The 18,282-nt window shown below is 59.8% G+C and overlaps 4 protein-coding genes across 4 annotated transcripts; all 4 read right to left on the reverse strand.

Moving 5' to 3' along the window:
* Positions 1-1,094: 1,094 nt before the first annotated feature.
* Positions 1,095-6,111, reverse strand: CHLRE_16g686800v5 (uncharacterized protein). The gene is made up of 12 exons (XM_001691896.2): positions 5,901-6,111; positions 5,787-5,832; positions 5,453-5,605; positions 5,262-5,334; positions 5,081-5,136; positions 4,762-4,942; positions 4,426-4,608; positions 4,180-4,292; positions 3,852-4,037; positions 3,309-3,633; positions 3,031-3,167; positions 1,095-2,798 (listed from the first exon to the last, which is right to left on the reverse strand). The coding sequence occupies exons 1-12, from the start codon at positions 6,017-6,019 to the stop codon at positions 2,652-2,654; spliced, it is 1,719 nt and encodes a 572-aa protein (XP_001691948.1). The 5' UTR covers positions 6,020-6,111; the 3' UTR covers positions 1,095-2,651.
* A 64-nt stretch (positions 6,112-6,175) lies between these two features.
* On the reverse strand, positions 6,176-8,191 carry CHLRE_16g686789v5 (uncharacterized protein). Its single transcript, XM_043071588.1, has 4 exons — positions 7,836-8,191; positions 7,407-7,587; positions 7,041-7,293; positions 6,176-6,506 (listed from the first exon to the last, which is right to left on the reverse strand). Exons 1-2 carry the CDS (start codon positions 7,866-7,868, stop codon positions 7,426-7,428), a joined length of 195 nt encoding a protein of 64 aa, XP_042915913.1. The 5' UTR covers positions 7,869-8,191; the 3' UTR covers positions 6,176-6,506; positions 7,041-7,293; positions 7,407-7,425.
* Positions 8,192-8,904: 713 nt separating this feature from the next.
* On the reverse strand, positions 8,905-14,301 carry CHLRE_16g686750v5 (uncharacterized protein). Its single transcript, XM_001691894.2, has 12 exons — positions 13,806-14,301; positions 13,691-13,736; positions 13,358-13,510; positions 13,051-13,123; positions 12,855-12,910; positions 12,457-12,637; positions 12,064-12,246; positions 11,823-11,935; positions 11,495-11,680; positions 10,964-11,288; positions 10,698-10,834; positions 8,905-10,482 (listed from the first exon to the last, which is right to left on the reverse strand). The coding sequence occupies exons 1-12, from the start codon at positions 13,940-13,942 to the stop codon at positions 10,351-10,353; spliced, it is 1,722 nt and encodes a 573-aa protein (XP_001691946.1). The 5' UTR covers positions 13,943-14,301; the 3' UTR covers positions 8,905-10,350.
* A 561-nt stretch (positions 14,302-14,862) lies between these two features.
* Positions 14,863-18,245, reverse strand: CHLRE_16g686700v5 (uncharacterized protein). Its single transcript, XM_043071586.1, has 6 exons — positions 17,848-18,245; positions 17,156-17,606; positions 16,714-16,831; positions 16,229-16,351; positions 15,961-16,054; positions 14,863-15,571 (listed from the first exon to the last, which is right to left on the reverse strand). Exons 2-6 carry the CDS (start codon positions 17,571-17,573, stop codon positions 15,461-15,463), a joined length of 864 nt encoding a protein of 287 aa, XP_042915914.1. The 5' UTR covers positions 17,574-17,606; positions 17,848-18,245; the 3' UTR covers positions 14,863-15,460.
* Positions 18,246-18,282: the final 37 nt, after the last annotated feature.

Genomic DNA, 18,282 nt, shown 5'->3' on the forward strand with positions numbered 1-18,282 from the left:
AGATATTCAGGGCCCGAGAGCTATACTCGCGGACTGAAGAAAGTCAAGATGTCCATGGACTCGCGAGGTCGCTTCTCGCTCCGGCCGAGTTTTCCCTGCCGCCTATTTTTCTACAATAGGGAATAGCAATTAATAATACGTGGCGCTCGCGGTTTGCGCCAGTATGCTATGTTTTGCCAACGCACGAACGAACGCACGGACAGGGGCAATCCTGGGGGGCTTCGCCCCCCCTGGATCGCTTCGCTCAGGGGGCTCAGCCCAAAAATCTCAAACTCCACCGGCCATGCTGGCAGGATTTCAAAACAGGATTGCGTCGGCTCCTCGGCAGCAGTGTTTCCCAAAGTCGGGCGCCAGGGTCACGCGAGTACCACTCGGGCAAGTCCCTGGGCACTCTGTATGCAAGGCCGCAAGCCGGGGGCCTGGCTTGGGACGCAGTGTGCATGTACAGTATGCATGCAGGCACAGCGTGTGCCCCGCACTGGTCACGAGTAGCAGTCACCAATCGATCCCCAACCCCTGCGAGCTTGCGGCCATGCGCCAAAGGTACGTGTGCGGACGGTAGCGGTTTGTTGCGTGTACGAGCGCACGGCCCGCTCCTACCTGGTGGCTTTGCAGCAAAGTCGGGGTTGATGGAGTCAAGTTGGGCCTTGATAGCATGTGATGGCTCGGCGTCTTCGGGTGCTGGGACTGTCCCCTCTGTAACATCCGCATTCTAAGCATCAGACGGTTTGGCAGTGGGTGACGGTGGGTGACGGTGGGTGGCAACATAAATACTACGCGGCGGTGGCCTCTGGCTGCAGCAAGTACGGGCGGAAGTAACAGCGGCGTGACGAAGAGGAAGCAGGTGGTCGTGGTGAAGGGTGGGCACCTGGCAGATAGACCCGTTCCGGGTGGAGTTCGAAATTTCGGATGTCCATGCATGGAGGTGCAGGAGGTGCGTGGGGTGTCAGTCAATAGGCTTGGGTGGATACATTTCGGTCACTGCTGCCACCGTCTGCCACGGCCTCATGTATCAGCGCTCGGTAGGTCAGCCTCGCTCGTGACGGCGCACGCGGAAGTAGATAGTCTGGACACGTCCGTGTGGTTATGCATGCCGGCAGGATACCTTACAGCGCCGGCGGGGGCTTCATGGCGTGACGGCCTGCATCCGTGAGCGCTGCATACTCGTCGAGCCCGACACACGGCCGCCGCAAGCCTTACAGTCTCTTCGGACACAAACGGCTGCATTCACAGCCCAGCTGTGTGGCAGTCCAGTCATGATTGGATCCTGGACTAGCCATGGGCACCAGGCACGACTTCCTTAGTGCTCCACTGCTTCTGACAGCAAGGCTACCAAAAGCCCCCAGCAAACGGACACGCAGGGCAAGAGGCACGCAAGCGAATGACCAAAGGCGCACGACACATTCTCAGCGCCCATGCTACCAGAAATTCGGCTGCTGCTCAAGCTACAGGCAACACCTCCTAACGTTAACACCTGCAGGGGACTTGAGCCGGCAATCACACAAGAAGCCACCGCACCGAATCACATACAACGTCAGCACCATTGTTCATCTACCGTATTCTGGGCGACCGCTCAGGAACAACTCCGCGTCTGCAAGTATGCCCCACCAACATAAGGACATACACACGCACGTTGGTATACGGAAACACCAACCGTCTTGCCTGGCTGCCTGGCCGCATAGGCCCAGGTGCACAGGAACGCTCAGTTTTGATTCGTGTGTGCTCACGCACACGCGCAGACCAAGCCCAGGCCATCAGCGATAAGAACACGCGCTCCCTACAGCGGGTCCGTGAGGACCGCCACTAGCTAGTGGCCACAAGCGCACACAGTGGCTTGTGCTGCCATCTTGCCATAAAGCAACTGCAGCGGCACACGCCGGCCTGCTTATCACATTTGAGTATGACCGTCAGACACAACTCGCATAGGTCAAAGCCCTAAAAGGTATCAGTGGAAGTGCATAACCCGTCCAGCCATTACTTGCGCGCGCTTTCCTCTCGCATCAGCACTAGACTGCATTTCGGCATTGCCGTTGGCATGACGAACAGAAAGGGTCCGAGGGACATCGAGTAAAGCGCAGTTCGACGGCAGTCAGACACAAAAAAGACACCCCGTTCATATGCTGCACGGAGCCCTGGCATCGAAGCCACCGTGTTTCAACTACCATGCGTGCGGCAGTATCCGTGCACCACGCTACTGATTACACATATAAAGCATCATGCACAAGACCAGGCAGTCATTTCCAAACCCCAAGCTACAGATGTCTTGCAAGCCTCCGTAATAGCCTCGTCAAGGCACAACTGACCCCACACAGCCGAACCGACTGCGGCAGACGGCAAGCCCCTCAAAGCCACTTCCGCGCATGCGTTGCTGCGAGCCCGTAACAACTGGACTAGCGCAGCGGCAGGCAAGCAACACGCCAAATCGGGGATGCACTAATTGTTGCCAGAGCCAACACCAGTGCATCCTGCCGTTCAATCCGTCATTGTGTCATAGGCGCTAGTACGCACAGCCGCATGTGCATGCTTTCCAAAACATGATGTTGGTTGCACAGTACTTCAGCCCACGCTCGCAGCCTCGTGCTGGGCCGCCGCGTGCTCGAGGCACACGCGAGGCCACATACGCTCGCCGTTCAGGCGGAGTTGCTAACTAGCTAATTGGTGACGGGAATGATAGCGTTCCCAGAGTTCTGCTTCTTAAAGGACTGCTTGGGCGACGACATCTCCGCGGCCCTCTTGGCCATGGCTGCTGACGAGCTGGTGGTCGTGGCGCTGTACTGCACGTCGCTGCTGGAGTCGGCCTGAAGACGAGGGGCAACATGAAGCAGGGAAACACATCAGTGGACTGATATCAGTTGAAGGGTGGCTATGGGCATGACGATGGACCACGCCGCCGGCTGAGGACAGTTTCCATGTGCCCCGTCGACTCCCAACTGTTGTACATGGTAACGCGGAGCAGTAAAGCTAGTGCGGCACATCAACCCAACCTGGAATGACAACCCGATGCGGACGGTGGGTGCCGCACGGTCCCACCTGGTAGTTCTTGCCGTAGCCCAGCAGGCGCTCAATGAGAGACAGGTGGCGCGGCTTGATGGCGTCGCCGTGGTACAGGTGGTGGTGTCCGTCGAGGATGGCCAGCCAGCGCTTGTCACCCTCGCGCAGGTCCAGGCCTGTGGAAAGAAAGGAGGAGAAGCATGCGGTTGTGTGTAACGCACCGAGTGCTTGGCGCGAAAGGTCAATCAAGGGCAACAGACATGCAAGTTCAAGACTCGCGCCTCCCGCAGCTGCCGACCTTGGAAACAGCAACTCACCGGTCACATCGGGGATGGTGATCAGGGTCAGGATGACGCCAGCCAGACCGCAGAAAGCGCTGATCCAGAACTTGGTGCGGCCGTCAACAAGGCCGAACACAACACCCGCAACCAGCGCGCCAGCCTTGCCGACGGCAGCCGAGAAGCCGTGGCACATGGAGCGAAGCTCGGTGGGCGCCAGCTCGGCGGGCAGCAGCCAGGTGGTGGCGTTGGGGCCGAACTGGCCCCAGAAACTGGAGAAGTAGTACAGGAACTGGAACGTGTGGATGTACTTGGGAGTACGCAGCTGGTCGTAGTGCACGGCGCAGATGAGGAACAGAACAAACTGCAAGGGCAAAGAGGCGCGCGGTCACACACGCTTCAAGAATGTGTGAATTGAAGATGCTGGTCAGCATGCATCCCGAAACTGGGCCTGAGTCTGGGGAGCGCTGGGGTCCACTGCCAGCCAGGTCCAGACATGCAAGGCCCACACGGGGACCGGGCCTGCTGAACTGCCATGTTTGTCGGTTTATGGCGACCTGAGCAGCAGGTGACGCGACTCACCATCCATGCGAAGCCCATGACCTGCATGCGCATGCGGCCCATCCACGGCTTGTCCACCGTGAAAGCGGCAAAGTAGTAGCCAACCAGAGCCACAGAGCTGTTCAGCAGAGTCCACTCCAGGACTTGGATTAGCGAGGCGCTGGGGTTGATGATCTTGATGAAGGTGCCCTGGAACAGCTTGTTACCCTGTGGGGATCATGATAGCGAACGAGGTAAGGCACGTCAACTTTGTGGGCTTGCCGACCATCCTGTAGAGCACAGCTGGTGATCTGATCCCAGGTGCACCGCAAGCACGCGGGCCCGAGCCCCCATCCGCCGCACGACTCACGTAGAAGGCGAAGTCCCACACGAACCAGCTCATGGCGGTGCCAAAGTTGCGGTGCCAGTAGTAGTACATCAGCAGACCGAACTTGCGCCATTGCACGCCCTTGGCCTCCGAACCTGGCCGGAAGGGAACAAACGAGGATTGAGCGAGTGAGTTGTAGTGTCTCCACGTATGGACTGCATGAGCCAAAACCCACTCTCTCGAAGCGGGACAAACCTCTTATACGGTACCCACTACCGCCTCACTTACCGCCCATGGCCTGAAGGGCCTCACGCTTCTTGGTCCACACAGCCGACTCGCGAAGGCGGAAGGTACGGTAGAGCAGGATGCCAATCAGGGGGATGAGGCCAATGGCGTACGACAGACGCCACGTCACCTCCAGGGCGTGGTTGCTGTACGGCGCGCCGTACTGGTGGTAGCCAGCCATGATGGCTGTAGGTTTGGGTAAGAGCAAGCAAGAAGCATTGTGTGAGTAGGGAGACGGTGGAGTGCTGGGGTAAAAGCAGGACTGATCCTACAAAGCACGCGATGGCCAGCCCGCGTGTGCTGCAGAGGGTTTCGGTGTTGGAACGACTCTGCGCTCACCAATGATGACGGCGGTGTTGACCAGGTTGCCCCAGCCCTGCATGGAGAACACCAGCACGACGGTCTCGCCGCGGCGCTTCTGCAGAGCGGCGCTGCTCTCGGCGCGCTCGTTGGCGGAGGTCGAGGCGACCGGGTACTCGCCGCCCACACCGATGCCGAAGATGAACTGGACGGCCGTGAACTGTGAGGAGGGACAGCGCAGGGCCAGTGATGGGTAGGATATGGTACCCAGGACAGCAGCTGACCACACAGCTAAAGAGATTATGCCATTGATGGTAGGGCCATCAGCCAGGCGACATCAGCGGTGCCAGACACTTACCATGGCCCACAGGGCGCGCTCAGTGTTACCAGCGGAGGAAATAATCAGAATCGCGCCTGCAACGCAAGATGGTCAGGGCGAGAAGGTTTGCGGCCTTCAGGTACCTCTCCAAAATATAGTGCATGCTGATCGCGCAGAAGGGACAGGCGCAGCACTGCGCGTGCGCGGGTACGTGACTCACCAACAACCATGGTGGCGGCGGTGGTGACACTGCCCCATTTGCGGCCGATGCGGTCAGCAAAGAAGCCCAGGAACTGAAAGCATGGGCACACACCAAGAGGTGAGGGGTCAATGCATTGGAAAAGCGAACAGGGGACAGGGGGCAGTGGGAGACAAAACCGCCGTCCATAAGCGCGCTAGACACGAGCTCACCAGCTGACCAAAGATGATGCCGCACACTTGCGTGTAGGTAATTGATTCAGAAAGCTTGACCGGGCAGCCAATTCCCTTCCAGCAGTTCTTGTACTCGACCTTCCACAGCGCTGACAGGTTACCGACGGCGAACACGAAGTAGGCTTCGCAGAACTGCGAGGAGGGGGGCAGGGAGGTGGGTGGAGGCGGCCCCGACACAACTTAGTCATTAAGTGTGTACACAAAGCAATACTAAACACATCAGACTGCTGAAACCTGTAAAAGCCTGGCTGGGTTCACCCGACCTGCACACAACAGCTCGTGTCTGAATAATCTGATAATCACAACTACGCACCATGCCCAGACCAGGAATCATAAAGCTCGCCAGGAACAGGAAAAACCTGTGCAGACAGGAACACGATAAGACGCTGTGTGCTTGGCGGCGTGAGAAAGCTCATTTGTAACTGACCGCACGATGGGATTCCGGTGCTGGACCTCCTCGTTTTCATCCTTGACAGCGCTTGCTAGCGAGTCCTCTGCGTGGTGCAGACTCTTCTCGTGTGCCTTTTCGGCGTCCAGGCCTGCCATCGCGCGAAGATAGACGAGACCTTTCAACGTTGATGGTACTCTAAGCGGCAAGCAAGCTCGCGGGCAAAGCCGGGTTGTACAAATATATAAACTTGTTAAGGGGAGGTCTTATTATAGTCGGAGGACACTACATGCAGTCTTCACGAGAATTGCCCATTGGAAGATTCCATAGGCCGAAAACCGACGGCGGCGCCGCCGACGCGGGTCCCGGCTTGCCTCGCGTTACCAGTGAATTGCTGAAGTTATGTCCTTTAAGGCTTCAGGAGAAACACTCTCACACATGGAATGTGTCAACTCTCCAGTGTGTCACACTCAGCCGGCTTCTTTCTTGGTTCGCAGACGCGCACCCGTTCGCAAACCAGGAAACCAGCCAGGCCCGCGCTTCCCCTCCCCCAAACCCCCAAGCTGGCCACGCTCACCTACTCCAGGTCCCGGACCTTGTACAGTGAGCGCCCATCCGCTGTCGCCCTGTAGCAACCGGGTTGCCCTGTAGTAAAGCGGAACTCGGCATCAGTAGGGTAGCGCTTGAAGAACTCTGGTGTCAGCACCAGCAAGCCCGTGGCCGCCGGTGCCAGGGTGAGCTCGCACATCAAATACGCTGCACGCTACGGGACTACGCCAACCTGCCCCTTACCCTGTCCCATCACACCCCACGCGCCCACGCCCGCCCGCCCATCTCCAGCCCTCCGCCGGTGCTGCTCCTGCGCCTGCGAAGCTCATGCGTGTGCATCTAAGTTTGCTTAAGAATTGCGCGGCACACTCAAGATAGCCTGTCCGTCCTTGGTTTTGGTTCTGCTACAGCAAGTGTTTTCCGTATGGCAAGTTGTGGAAGGGCCAACTAAAGCACTTCAGCCCAATGCCTGCGTACAGGTGCGGTGCCAAGCTCTCTGCCTTTCGTTCCTCTATCTGGCCAAGCGCATTTCGCCATGCCTTAAAGCGCGCGCTTCTTGCCTGATACAGGCCGTAGCCTTAGCTGATTGCAGAGAGCTCTTTGTCCCTCCCCATCAAGCCATGTGCGCACCTGCGGTCGCGCCAGGCCGCCGCACTCCAACTCCGTCGCCCGCGCCGCCGCAACCGCCACGGTTCATGCTCGCCGCTGCCCAAATGGGGTCGGCCCGCTGGCTGCTGCGCCCGCCGCCTCCGCCCAGGCTTAGCGCCGTGAACAGCGTGCCCCAATCGGGCTGCTGCGCCTGCTGCTGTGCCTGTGGCAGCTGCTGCCCAGGCACCGCCGGCTGCTGCTCGGCCGCTGCTGCCCCGGTACCAGAACTACCATCCTGCAACGAGTGAGCAGGTGTTCAAATCAGTGACCAGGCTTGACCACCCAGGTGCTCAAACAATGCGGTCCCGCGGCACCAGGCTTCACACCCGGTCAAACCGCTCGCCCCACCTGGCACGCCGCCGCCCCGTTAGCAGCAGTGGTGCTGCCGCCGGAGCTCCTCCGGTGGCCCTGTTGCAGCGGCTGCTGTGGCAGCTGCCCTGCCTGGCCGCCCTCCTCGTCCACGTCCACGACGCCGTCGGGATCGGATTACCCCGTAGATGCTCACTTGACGTGGCCCCAAAGAGGCGACCTGGAGCGCCGGACAACAGCGACTTGAATTTACCAAACGGAGATACGTCAGGGAGAGAGACCAGATCCAAGCCGTCGCGACGCGCATCCGCTCTCCGTATACCATGTGGGATTGTGATGGCCTGGCTACTTTAGCCTCTAGGCGCGTGCCACACGGGCGCGCCCCTGCGCGCTACGCCCCTCGGGTCCTTCCGTGTGCCAGGTCCTTCCGTGCATGTTAAGCCCTCCCGTGACATGTCATTGCCTCACCTTACAACACCATTGGTACTGTGTCCATGCCATCGTCGCCGTGGACGGCCGTGCTGGCCCGCTGGTGACAAAGGATGGCGAGGGGGGTTGCGACCCTACTCGTCATCCAACGCCTGCTGCTCCAAGTTGTTATTACGCGCTGCGTGGGCGCCATTAGATTTAAGGACTGGGCCAGACCTCCTGCGCTTTGATCCACGTCCGAGAAAGGACAGCCTCAGCCTCAGCCCCTCGTCAGGCGCTAGGTATATGGATACGAGTAGTTAGGCCAGCGCTTAACCTATGCGTGATATGTATACAAGGGTCAAACAAAATTGCGGGCTTGGGTGCAGCTTTCCTGGCAGCTTTCAATTGATCTCGGCAAATGTATAAGTTGAGGCAAATAAAGGTGTGCAATATTGCACGCGGACATGTGCAATCGCTCGCGATTGATGGCACGACTTCGCCAGCCAGCAGGTTCCCGGGTTTACCCTCGCCAAACGTTTGGCCAGCGCCACCACCAGCCACCAGCACCACCACTCAGCATATGGGAGACAATACCCACCATTCATGCACAACGTGCGCGGCTGAGGTGCACAGCGCATGGCTGCCGGGTGGCTGCCGCGCCTGCCATCAGGGTCGTCGCGTCTGTGCCCTTGGATGCGTTGCCATCTGTACCCCTGTTTCTTTTGTCCACGCTTACCTGGGCGACAGCACGAGCGTGAGCAGTGCTCTGCAGCGGCACCAACTGCGGCACCACCGGCACCGTGCGTGCACAGCTAGAGGCGTCTGGAACACCCGGGAGCGGTGGGCAGTGGCGGTGCGCATCTCTCCTGCACACCACGCCAGCCACCTGTTGCTTGTGCGGGGCATGACGCCGATATGGCTGACAGCCCCCGCCTGCTCTCTTCTCTAAGGACACTGCCTGCGACGCCTGCGTGGGTGTGTGCTCGTACCGTATTGTTGCTCCCTGTCCACACATGGGCCTCGCAGCAATCGGACATGTGCTTAGGTGAAGTGGGAGCTGATGGTGCGGCGCAGAATAGCGTAGGGTATCCGGCCCGCTGCCATTTTCATGGCGGCTTGTAAAGTCAGTGATGGTCGGTTACACCTCTGACAGCCTCCGTCTATGCCACGGCTCCACTGCTACGAGCCCATAGCCTCACCGGCGGCGCACCATGGGCTCTCCCATGTACTGCTCCTCTCATCCAAACTCATCCTGCACAGTCCTGACCTATAACGTTGATTCAACGCCATTAAGACGCTCGCTCGCTCATCATACCGTAGCCGCTCTCCTGCCTCTCCACCTCAGCAGGCCTGTGCACTGCGCGCGACCCGAAGCTCGCCACCTCTCCGCACTAGGCACGCCTGTCCACCACCACTACCGTACTCCTGCTGGGCGCGCTCAAGGACATGCCGCGTTCAGCTGTGTGCATACCAGCCGCGGCGAGTCAATCAGCTATGATATCGCGTGCACGCATGGTGCACAAGCCACAAACGCACACGCTCTGGTAGGCAGATCCGGTTCGACAGAACTGGTAACAAGGCCTGTGGACACGCCCAGAGGCACCTCCAGGTGCGGCTTAATGAGCCACTAGGCCACTCGCTGAATCCATCAGGACTCTCGATACGGTAGTCTACAAGGACAGAGCATATTGAGCACTTGAGCAGGTGCCGGACGCTCTCCCGCAAGACAACAATGTGATGGGGTTTCAGGGCATGCCAAACCCGCCAGACACACATGCACGACATGCTGGACTGATTGGGGCCCTACCACACTAGCCCAGGCATATGCGCGCGTAATTGTGTCTTTTGGCCCCAGAAAGTATCCCTACAACATCCTAGGCAGCCTACGCCATGAGTGGCTCACGGAGAAACTTGACATCAAACGGTGCAAGGGCAAGAGCCCACGCACGGGTATGCACGTTGGGTTTGCCTACACGCTGACCTACACGCCACCGATGAATGAACACCCTGCACTGCAACAGCTGCAATCTCTACGGCTTCGCCGAGTTCAATGCAACCTCCCACCGGATACCACAAGATCCATTAGAGATCCTGGGGTGACATGGGGCTCGCTGGCATTTTATGCCGCGCTTTTGCCTCGCTGCTCCAATCCATAATCACATAGCTGTAGCCCCGAAACAAGCCGGCCGCACTACCAGTGCCGGTCCATACGGGTCAGTTTGCCTAACAAGCTATCACCAATTCTACCAGCACCTACCAAGGAAAGGAGGCCCCAGAACAGGGTCGCCGTGCGTGTCACATGCACGCGATAGCCGCCAGGCGAAACTTTCCCCCAAGGTTCCATCAAATGCGGTCGTGCCATGACCCTACCTATGGTTGACCCAACAACAACACATCCAAGTCATTGCAAACATAGCACATCTAACTCAGTTTCGGCACGCCAAGGCAGCGTAACGAGCAGCCTAGCTGAAAAAGCTCATGCGCCACGGCGCTCACAGTAGGCTTGCCCGCACGCCCACTCAACCACGCCCAAGCGCTCGACAAGGTGGCGCCGGCAGCAGCTCGCACGTCTCTACTTGGCAATGGCGATGGTTGCCGTGGGCTGCTGCTTGTGCGGCGGCACCATCTCAGCGCCCTTCATCGCCATAGCTGCAGAGGCGCTGGTGGTGGTGGCGCTGTAGGCTCCATCGTTCGAGGTGTCGGCCTGTTGGGGGCAAAACGGCGGGCGGGGCGTGGGGCGCGTGTTACCGTACTGGTCGGCCTCACATTTATGTTAGGCATGTGAAGGGCTATTTGCTGGGACAAGATGGGGAGACGGCATGCATGCTCATTCGGAAGCGTAAAGCAGCTATGATGCCGCTTCAATTGCTTTCCAATCTGTGGCTGAGACGGCTCGTGGCATACCGAACGCTGGCTCACCTGATAGTTCTTGCCGTAGCCCAGCAGGCGCTCAATGAGAGACAGGTTGCGCGGCTTGATGGCGTCACCGTGGTACAGGTGGTGGTGTCCGTCGAGGATGGCCAGCCAGCGCTTGTCACCCTCGCGCAGGTCCAGGCCTGTGGGAAAGAAAGGAGGAGGATGCGGTTGTGGGTAACGCACCGAGTGCCTGGCGCGAAGGAACAATCAAGGGCAACAGACATGCAAGCGCGAGACATGCGCGGCCGACCTTGGAAACAACAACTCACCGGTCACATCGGGGATGGTGATCAGGGTCAGGATCACACCGGCCAGACCGCAGAAAGCGCTGATCCAGAACTTGGTGCGGCCGTCCACAAGGCCGAACACAACACCCGCAACCAGCGCGCCGGCCTTGCCGACGGCAGCCGAGAAGCCGTGGCACATGGAGCGGACCTCGGTTGGCGCCAGCTCGGCGGGCAGCAGCCAGGTGGTGGCGTTGGGGCCGAACTGGCCCCAGAAACTGGAGAAGTAGTACAGGAACTGGAAGGTGTGGATGTACTTGGGAGTGCGCAGCTGATCGTAGTGCACGGCGCAGATGAGGAACAGAACAAACTGCAAGGGCAACGGACGACACGCGTGAATGATGCGCCCCCTTCAATGGGACTCCCGCCACGCCCGACACAACACGCAGGGCGCTGATAGTATGAACAACGGCAAGCAGGTACACAAACAGTGCAAGTCATTACAGGTACCGGTCTGCGGGCTGAATTGCTGGTCTCTGCGTTGCCCTGATCGCGCTGTTTCCATGCACGACTCACCATCCATGCGAAGCCCATGACCTGCATGCGCATGCGGCCCATCCACGGCTTGTCCACCGTGAAAGCGGCAAAGTAGTAGCCAACCAGAGCCACAGAGCTGTTCAGCAGAGTCCACTCCAGGACTTGGATTAGCGAGGCGCTGGGGTTGATGATCTTGATGAAGGTGCCCTGGAACAGCTTGTTACCCTGTGGGGATCATGATAGCGAACGAGGTAAGGCACGTCAACTTTGTGGGCTTGCCGACCTTCCTGTAGAGCACAGCTGTTGATTTGATCCCAGGTGCACCGCAAGCACGCGGGCCCGAGCCCCCATCCGCCGCACGACTCACGTAGAAGGCGAAGTCCCACACGAACCAGCTCATGGCGGTGCCGAAATTGCGATGCCAGTAGTAGTACATCAGCAGACCGAACTTGCGCCACTGCACGCCCTTGGCCTCCGAACCTGGCAGGGAGAATACAAACGAGGATTGAGCCAGTGAGTTGCAGTATCTCGATGTATGGACTGCATAAGCCAAAACCCACTCTCTCGCGGCGGGACAAAACTATGATACCTACTACCGTCCCACTTACCGCCCATGGCCTGAAGGGCCTCGCGCTTCTTGGTCCACACAGCCGACTCGCGAAGGCGGAAGATACGGTAGAGCAGAATGCTAATGAGCGGGATGAGGCCAATGGCGTACGACAGACGCCACGTCACCTCCAGGGCGTGGTTGCTGTATGGCGCGCCGTACTGCCCGAAGCCGGCCATGATGGCTGTAGGTTTGGGTAAGAGCAAGCAAGAATCATTGTGTGAGTAGGGAGACGGTGGAGTGCTGGGGCAGAAGCAGGACTGATGCTACAAAGCAAGCGATGGCAATCGCGTGTGCTGCATAGCGAGAAGAGGACTTCCTGGAGGGGAGGGAGAGAGAGGGGAGGGGAGGGAGAAGAGAACGTCATTCAATGCTGGAAAGACTGTGCGCTCACCAATGATGACGGCGGTGTTGACCACGTTGCCCCAGCCCTGCATGGAGAACACCAGCACGACGGTCTCGCCGCGGCGCTTCTGCAGGGCGGCGCTGCTCTCAGCGCGCTCGTTGGCAGACGCAGAGGCGACCGGGTACTCGCCGCCCACACCGATGCCGAAGATGAACTGCACGGCCGTGAACTGTGAGGCGGGACAAAGCACGTGGAGATGTCAGAGCATTGGTTTGGGGTCTAGAGGGCAGCACCGCCGGGCTGGAAGCTAGGAACAGGCTGCCAAACGGAACAGGATTGGCAATCAGGGGGGCCCGCAAGGTGGTAGTGCTGTGGCAGCTGAAGCCAGACCGGTCAAGCGATGTGCCGAGCCGGCCGAGCACGGTTCAACCCGACGGGCAACGCACCATGGCCCAAAGGGCGTTCTCGGTGGGTCCGGCAGAGGAGATAATCAGGATGGCACCTGCATTTCAAGGGGTCAGGACAAAAGGGAGTTAAGTGCTGAAGGCAAGCTGCAGGTCAGGCATGTAGGCAGGAGATTTAGAGCGTCCCAGAAGCGCGTCGTGCGGCGAGGGTGAGACCCTGACCCCAAGCGTGACTCACCAACGACCATGGTGCCGGCGGTGGCGACACTGCCCCATTTGCGGCCGATGCGGTCAGCGAAGAAGCCCAGGAACTGTAGGCATGGGCACGCACGCAATGAGGTGAGGAAGGGGCAGTGAGTTGGGAGAGGGGCCAGGTAGGGCCAACATACGCCAGGAACAGTAAGGTGCCCACCATGAATGACCCATGCACTGGATGTCTCCTGTCTATGACCCCAGTGACTTGAGGACAATCCAACACAGCTGCCCATTGCCAGAATCTGAGCGCAGCAGGGCCCAGAGGGAGAGCCCACGGAACCAGTACGCACCAGCTGGCCAAAGATGATGCCGCACACTTGCGTGTAGGTAATTGATTCAGAAAGCTTGACCGGGCAGCCGATTCCCTTCCAGCAGTTCTTGTACTCGACCTTCCACAGCGCTGACAGGTTACCGACGGCGAAGACGAAGTAGGCCTCGCAGAACTGCGAGGAGGGGGGAGGGGGGGGGGGGCGCCCAGTGAGGCAGGGAGGCACGTGCAACTGTGTGCAAGGCAGCGCACTAAATGTTTACTGTAGGCTTGGACACGCTCCCCCGTGTGTTTATCAACACGTGCCCCGCGCGCCGATAGCAGTGCTACTGTTGAGCGTGGTTCGATTACGCACCATGCCCAGACCGGGGATCATAAAGCTCGCCAAGAACTGGAAGAACCTGTGCAGACAGTCACAATCCTTTTGTTGGTGCGAGCCTGGTAATGCACGCGCGGCAGGCCTGACTAACCGAACGATGACGTTCCGGGGCCGCAAGTCCTCGGCCGTCTCATCCTGGACCGCTGAGCACAGAGTGTCTTCGGCGTTATGTAACGTAGCTGCATGTTGCTTTTCAGCGTCCAGGTCTTGCCCCTTCGGGTCTGTCATCGTCGTCGCAGACGGACCCAACTAGTGTATATGCCGCCTGGCCTTAGGACGCGGGATGCGTAGCTTGCTCTCCAACTCTAGTGTTTAGGGTTGTAGATGTGCAGGTTGTGTGAAAGCCTGCGCCGCTCGCCAAGCTAAAAGGGCCGGCGGAGGCGTGCGCAAGATGGGCGCGGCACTAGTCATCCATGTTTAGATTCCCTTTTGTCATTAACTGTCACGCTACGGCCGCATGGTTTTTTGCCATATAGCCTATCGAGTCCATATTAAGCGGAGTGGCGAAGTGCCATGAGCCGCCAGGTCACGCGATTTGTCTTGCCACCAGCGGGCTTGGCCTTTTACGCGGCCTCGAACAAATCTATGTACACGTAGTGGTCATGTATATAAACGAACAGGACTTATTACTATGCGCGACGTCGGTGTCAGCGAGTTCGTAACAGTAGTTGCGCCAACTTTAATACCCCGGTACACCCATCCCCAGCCCACCGACCCCCCCCCCCCCGCCCCCACCACCACGACGTGGGCCTTTCACCGGCCGCCGCTGTTCCTCCGCAGCCGATCCGCCGGCCCAATCCTGGGCCACAACCCAACCCCCTGATGGCGTAGGAGAATTAAGGTTTCACTTATGGATTATGATGATTGCAGACTGCATCCAGAGGTCACTTGCCCTTTGGGCCCTGGATTGCCGCCGCCGCCATTGGGCCGCTGCTTCGTCCTTTCCGCTTCAGCGGCCATCGCAATCCCGCAATGTGCGCCGACGCTTCGTCACCCCGTATGAGCCTTGTCAGCAATTCACTACGCTCGGCTGCATGTGCGTTTGCTTCCAGCCTTCGTGCGCGAGGGGCGGGGCGTCTACAGCGGCCACTGAATGACGTGCCTTCACAGAGTGTCCTTATTCATCCGCTGGGACGGCAAGTGTGTTCCAAATGTAAATGTTACAGCCTACAGCACAGCAACTTGTCATGCGAACAACATGCCACTGCCGACCTATAACAAATAAAGCCCCGCGTGCTGCTGCTACGGCCGCCGCCGTACGTCGCCTACCACTGCATGCGTGCTGGGACTTTGTGCCAGCTATCAACCGATTGAATGCATGCATACGTTGCGCTTGCAGAGCTGCTAGTCTGCTCGTCCAATGCAACATGCGCTCTAAGTGGAACCGCGCATCTGCTTTGGCTCTCGATGCCCGCGACCCCCTGTTCCTGTTGTTGTTGGTTACAAGGTGGTGTGCACGAGCATGCGTGCTATCCTGTCCCCGTAAGTACCAGTGGCCCGGCCCAGTGTTCCTGCCTGCCACGCAGCACCATCCTGCCCATCCTGCCCATCCTGCAAATCCTGCCCATCCTGCCCATCCTGCCCATCCTGCCCATCCTGCCCATCCTGCCCATCCTGCACATTACCTCACACTCCACACGACGCACCGGGGCCTACCGTACCGTACCAGAGCCTACCGGAGCCTATCATCAATCCTTCTCCACCCGCACAGCCCCCATTCCACAACCCCACGCTGGCATCCCAAGCTCACTCGCCCTGGACGAAGCCACCGCCTTTGCGCGGCGAGGAGGCCGAGTAGCCCGGACACTGCACTTGGCGGTACCGAATGCCAATGACGCCCTGACCCAGATCGGCAATCTGCATATGGGTGGGGGCAGTTGAGAAGAGAAGCACCGCAAAGTGAGCAGAGCGCTTGGAGCTGTGCTAGTGAGGGGATACCGTACTGCAGGCGCGGTGTTTGACCATCAGGTGGGCCATAAGCAGCAGCAGCAACTGCAGAGCGCTGCACAGAGCGCTGCAAGCGCTTGGCTCGGCTGGCGTCGGCTGGCAATGAGGCACATGAAGCGGGTGCAGCAATCCTCACGTGTTTCACGTGGCATTCCGCCGCGCCCTGCCTCGTGCCAGGTAGCACCGCCTCCTGTATCCCGGACCCCCAACGCCACCTTGCTCGCTCCTGCTGCAGTCCTGCTGCTCTCTCACTCTCACTCTCACTATCTCTATCTTTCTATCTCAGTATACTCGCCCACCTTGGAGAAGGCCTGATAGCTCATGTCAAGGTGGTCCATGTCGCCGCAGCACCAGCGCTTGTTGCTGTACTCGTTGGCGGGGTAGTAGCAGGGGCTGCGAAGGGGCGGCGTGGGGATGGGAGGAAGCATAAAGAACCGTGAGGGGGGCGCGCTTGGAGGCTTCAAGGCGGCGCATGCACAGGAGGAGCACACGCGCACACGCGTACGCACACGACGCCTTCCCTTCTTGTCTCCTACGCCTTGTGTCTTCTAAGGACATTCGACTCACCAGGCATCGGTGATGGTGACGATGACGCTGCCGCCGCGGCTGCAGGTGCCGCCGCTGCGGTCGATGGCATTGCCGTAGCCGTCGCTGAAGCGCGCCTCGCGGCAGGCGACCTCATAGCAGCGCCTGAGGATCGAGTGGCGGCGGCGGCAATTAGCAGAGAGGAGGTCAGGAGCAGCCATGCAAGGGTAAATATGCACTTTCTGTCACCGAAGTTACACATCGCATCTGCACCACTGCCCCTGCCCGTGCCCGCGCCGACGCCACACACGCTGGCGAAGCCAAACCATGACATGCGCCATTCCGCCCGCTGGGGGCACTGCCACAAGGCACTGCTGCCTCCTCGGGCCTAGGCCCGTCCGGGATTGCCAGACTGACACTGACTGACAAAATCCTCTACCCGTCCACACACCGCCCTAATCTGCCACTCCCCACGGCTACCTCATCGACGTGCCCCCCCCCTTCGTGTTCCCACCACTGCCGCTCACCCGCAGCTGCCGGCGAAGCTAGGGTTGGCGTCGGCGATGGCTGCAATGTCGGTGCCTGTCGACACCAGGCCGTTGGGGAGCGAGCCGTACATGCAGGAGCCCTGGTCGATTGTGGCGCCTGGACAGACGGGGAGGGGGGGGCGGCGGCGGGGGAAGGAGGTGGGATTGGTCAGGGCACAGAGGTGGGTTGTAAATACCAGTGGGGCAAGGGTGTTGCTCGTGGGTGTTGCTGGAGAGGCCAGGCGATGTGGGTCGGGACTCAACAGAATCCCGAGAGCAGGCGGTGGCTGCAGACCGGCAGTAGCGGATAAGAATAACACACCGCCTGCCTGACTTCTCCACTCACGCTCATTGTACGCGTGCCCACCCATTTGACCATGTGCATAGCCATCCAGCCACGAGCTGTCCGGAAGTCCATTCAAAACTCCCGAAGCGCACTCACCGCCGTCATTGCCGTAGTAGGTGGCGCGCCCGTCCGTCCAGCCGCCGCCGTCGTCTGCCAGGGCGCCGCGCGGGAAGGTGGAGGCTGATGTCAGCAGCAGTCCCGCCAGCAGCGCCGACAGCATCGGCGAGTGGGAGGAGGAGGAAGAGGCGGAGGAAGAGGCAGACGCGGAGGAAGCGAAGTGTTGCCAGGAGCCGCACCCTTGCTGTTGTTGCTCTTGCTGTTGCTCTTGCTGGTCTAGTGATGAAGTGGACGGCTCTTGCTGCGGCTGATGATGCTCACAGCAGCGGTCGCGGCTGCGGTCGCCCGCTTGACACTCAGCTTGCCGGTCGGCCGCCGAGCTGAAGTTGCGGGGCGCAGCCGCGGCGCCGCCAAAGACCGACGCCGCGAACTCAAACACGCGGGAAGCCACCTCCATCTTGTCGCTTGCTTGCTGGCGAGCTTGCACCGCCTGCGCGACAAAACAGAAAGCAAGCGCATTTTAGCGCGCCGGCGCAAAGTGACAGCAAGCTAGAAGGGCAAGTGCAGGAACCGGCGGCAAGGCGAAGCACGCTGCGCGGCAGCAACAACAGGCGGCGGCGGCACACGAGCCGCGACGGCCACGAGAACAGAGATCCCGGCGCCAGGCAGCGCGCGGCCCCAGCCGCAGGCGATTGGCAAAGCGCAGGCCAAGGTCATTAAGCGACACTCACCTTAAAGGATAGGTCGATCGCGAAAGGGGCCCGCGAGCGCTTGGGCGACCGGTGCGCGCAGGCGCCGGCGGCGCACAAAAGGGCGGGAAGCTGAGGCGGCGGGAGCCGAGCCGAGCTTGCAGCAGCGACTAATCCGTGGCCGTCCTAAATTGTCTGGTTTGTCAGGCGCGTCGCAATATTGAGTAGTCGCTGAACAGGGGAGGCTGGAGTTAAGTTAGAGAAGGCGCGGCGCAATAGGTTAGCAGGCGGGCCACAACTCACACGCCCTACAAGGTAATCACGAGAGGACGAAGCGCTGTAGTGTAGCACTGAATGGAGTAATAAGAGCTGGTGTCACGGCGGGCTGAGCTTATGAGGGGCGGAGCCAAGTGAAGATGGGGCTCCCATTGGCGGCATGCAATGATTTGGCGGGGAGGGCGAGCGCGACTCCGAGCT

The sequence above is a fragment of the Chlamydomonas reinhardtii genome, chromosome 16, assembly GCF_000002595.2.
Source record: "Chlamydomonas reinhardtii strain CC-503 cw92 mt+ chromosome 16, whole genome shotgun sequence".
Lineage (NCBI taxonomy): Eukaryota > Viridiplantae > Chlorophyta > Chlorophyceae > Chlamydomonadales > Chlamydomonadaceae > Chlamydomonas > Chlamydomonas reinhardtii.

Coding starts and splice junctions, on each gene's coding strand:
- CHLRE_16g686800v5 (XM_001691896.2), bottom strand. CDS start 6,019: ATGGCAGGCCTGGACGCCGAAAAGGCACACGAGAAGAGTCTGCACCAC. Junction 5,606..5,786: donor TGATTCCTGGTCTGGGCATG/GTGCGTAGTTGT, acceptor CCCTCCTCGCAG/TTCTGCGAAGCCTACTTCGT. Junction 3,634..3,851: donor TCATGGGCTTCGCATGGATG/GTGAGTCGCGTC, acceptor TTGCCCTTGCAG/TTTGTTCTGTTCCTCATCTG.
- CHLRE_16g686700v5 (XM_043071586.1), bottom strand. CDS start 17,573: ATGGAGGTGGCTTCCCGCGTGTTTGAGTTCGCGGCGTCGGTCTTTGGC. Junction 16,352..16,713: donor AGCTTCGCCGGCAGCTGCGG/GTGAGCGGCAGT, acceptor CTCGATCCTCAG/GCGCTGCTATGAGGTCGCCT. Junction 16,055..16,228: donor GTCACCATCACCGATGCCTG/GTGAGTCGAATG, acceptor GCCCCTTCGCAG/CCCCTGCTACTACCCCGCCA.
- CHLRE_16g686789v5 (XM_043071588.1), bottom strand. CDS start 7,868: ATGGCATGGACACAGTACCAATGGTGTTGTAAG. Junction 7,588..7,835: donor AGTACCAATGGTGTTGTAAG/GTGAGGCAATGA, acceptor CCGGCGCTCCAG/GTCGCCTCTTTGGGGCCACG.
- CHLRE_16g686750v5 (XM_001691894.2), bottom strand. CDS start 13,942: ATGACAGACCCGAAGGGGCAAGACCTGGACGCTGAAAAGCAACATGCA. Junction 12,638..12,854: donor AGAACGCCCTTTGGGCCATG/GTGCGTTGCCCG, acceptor CCCGCCTCACAG/TTCACGGCCGTGCAGTTCAT. Junction 11,936..12,063: donor GGCCCTTCAGGCCATGGGCG/GTAAGTGGGACG, acceptor TCTCCCTGCCAG/GTTCGGAGGCCAAGGGCGTG.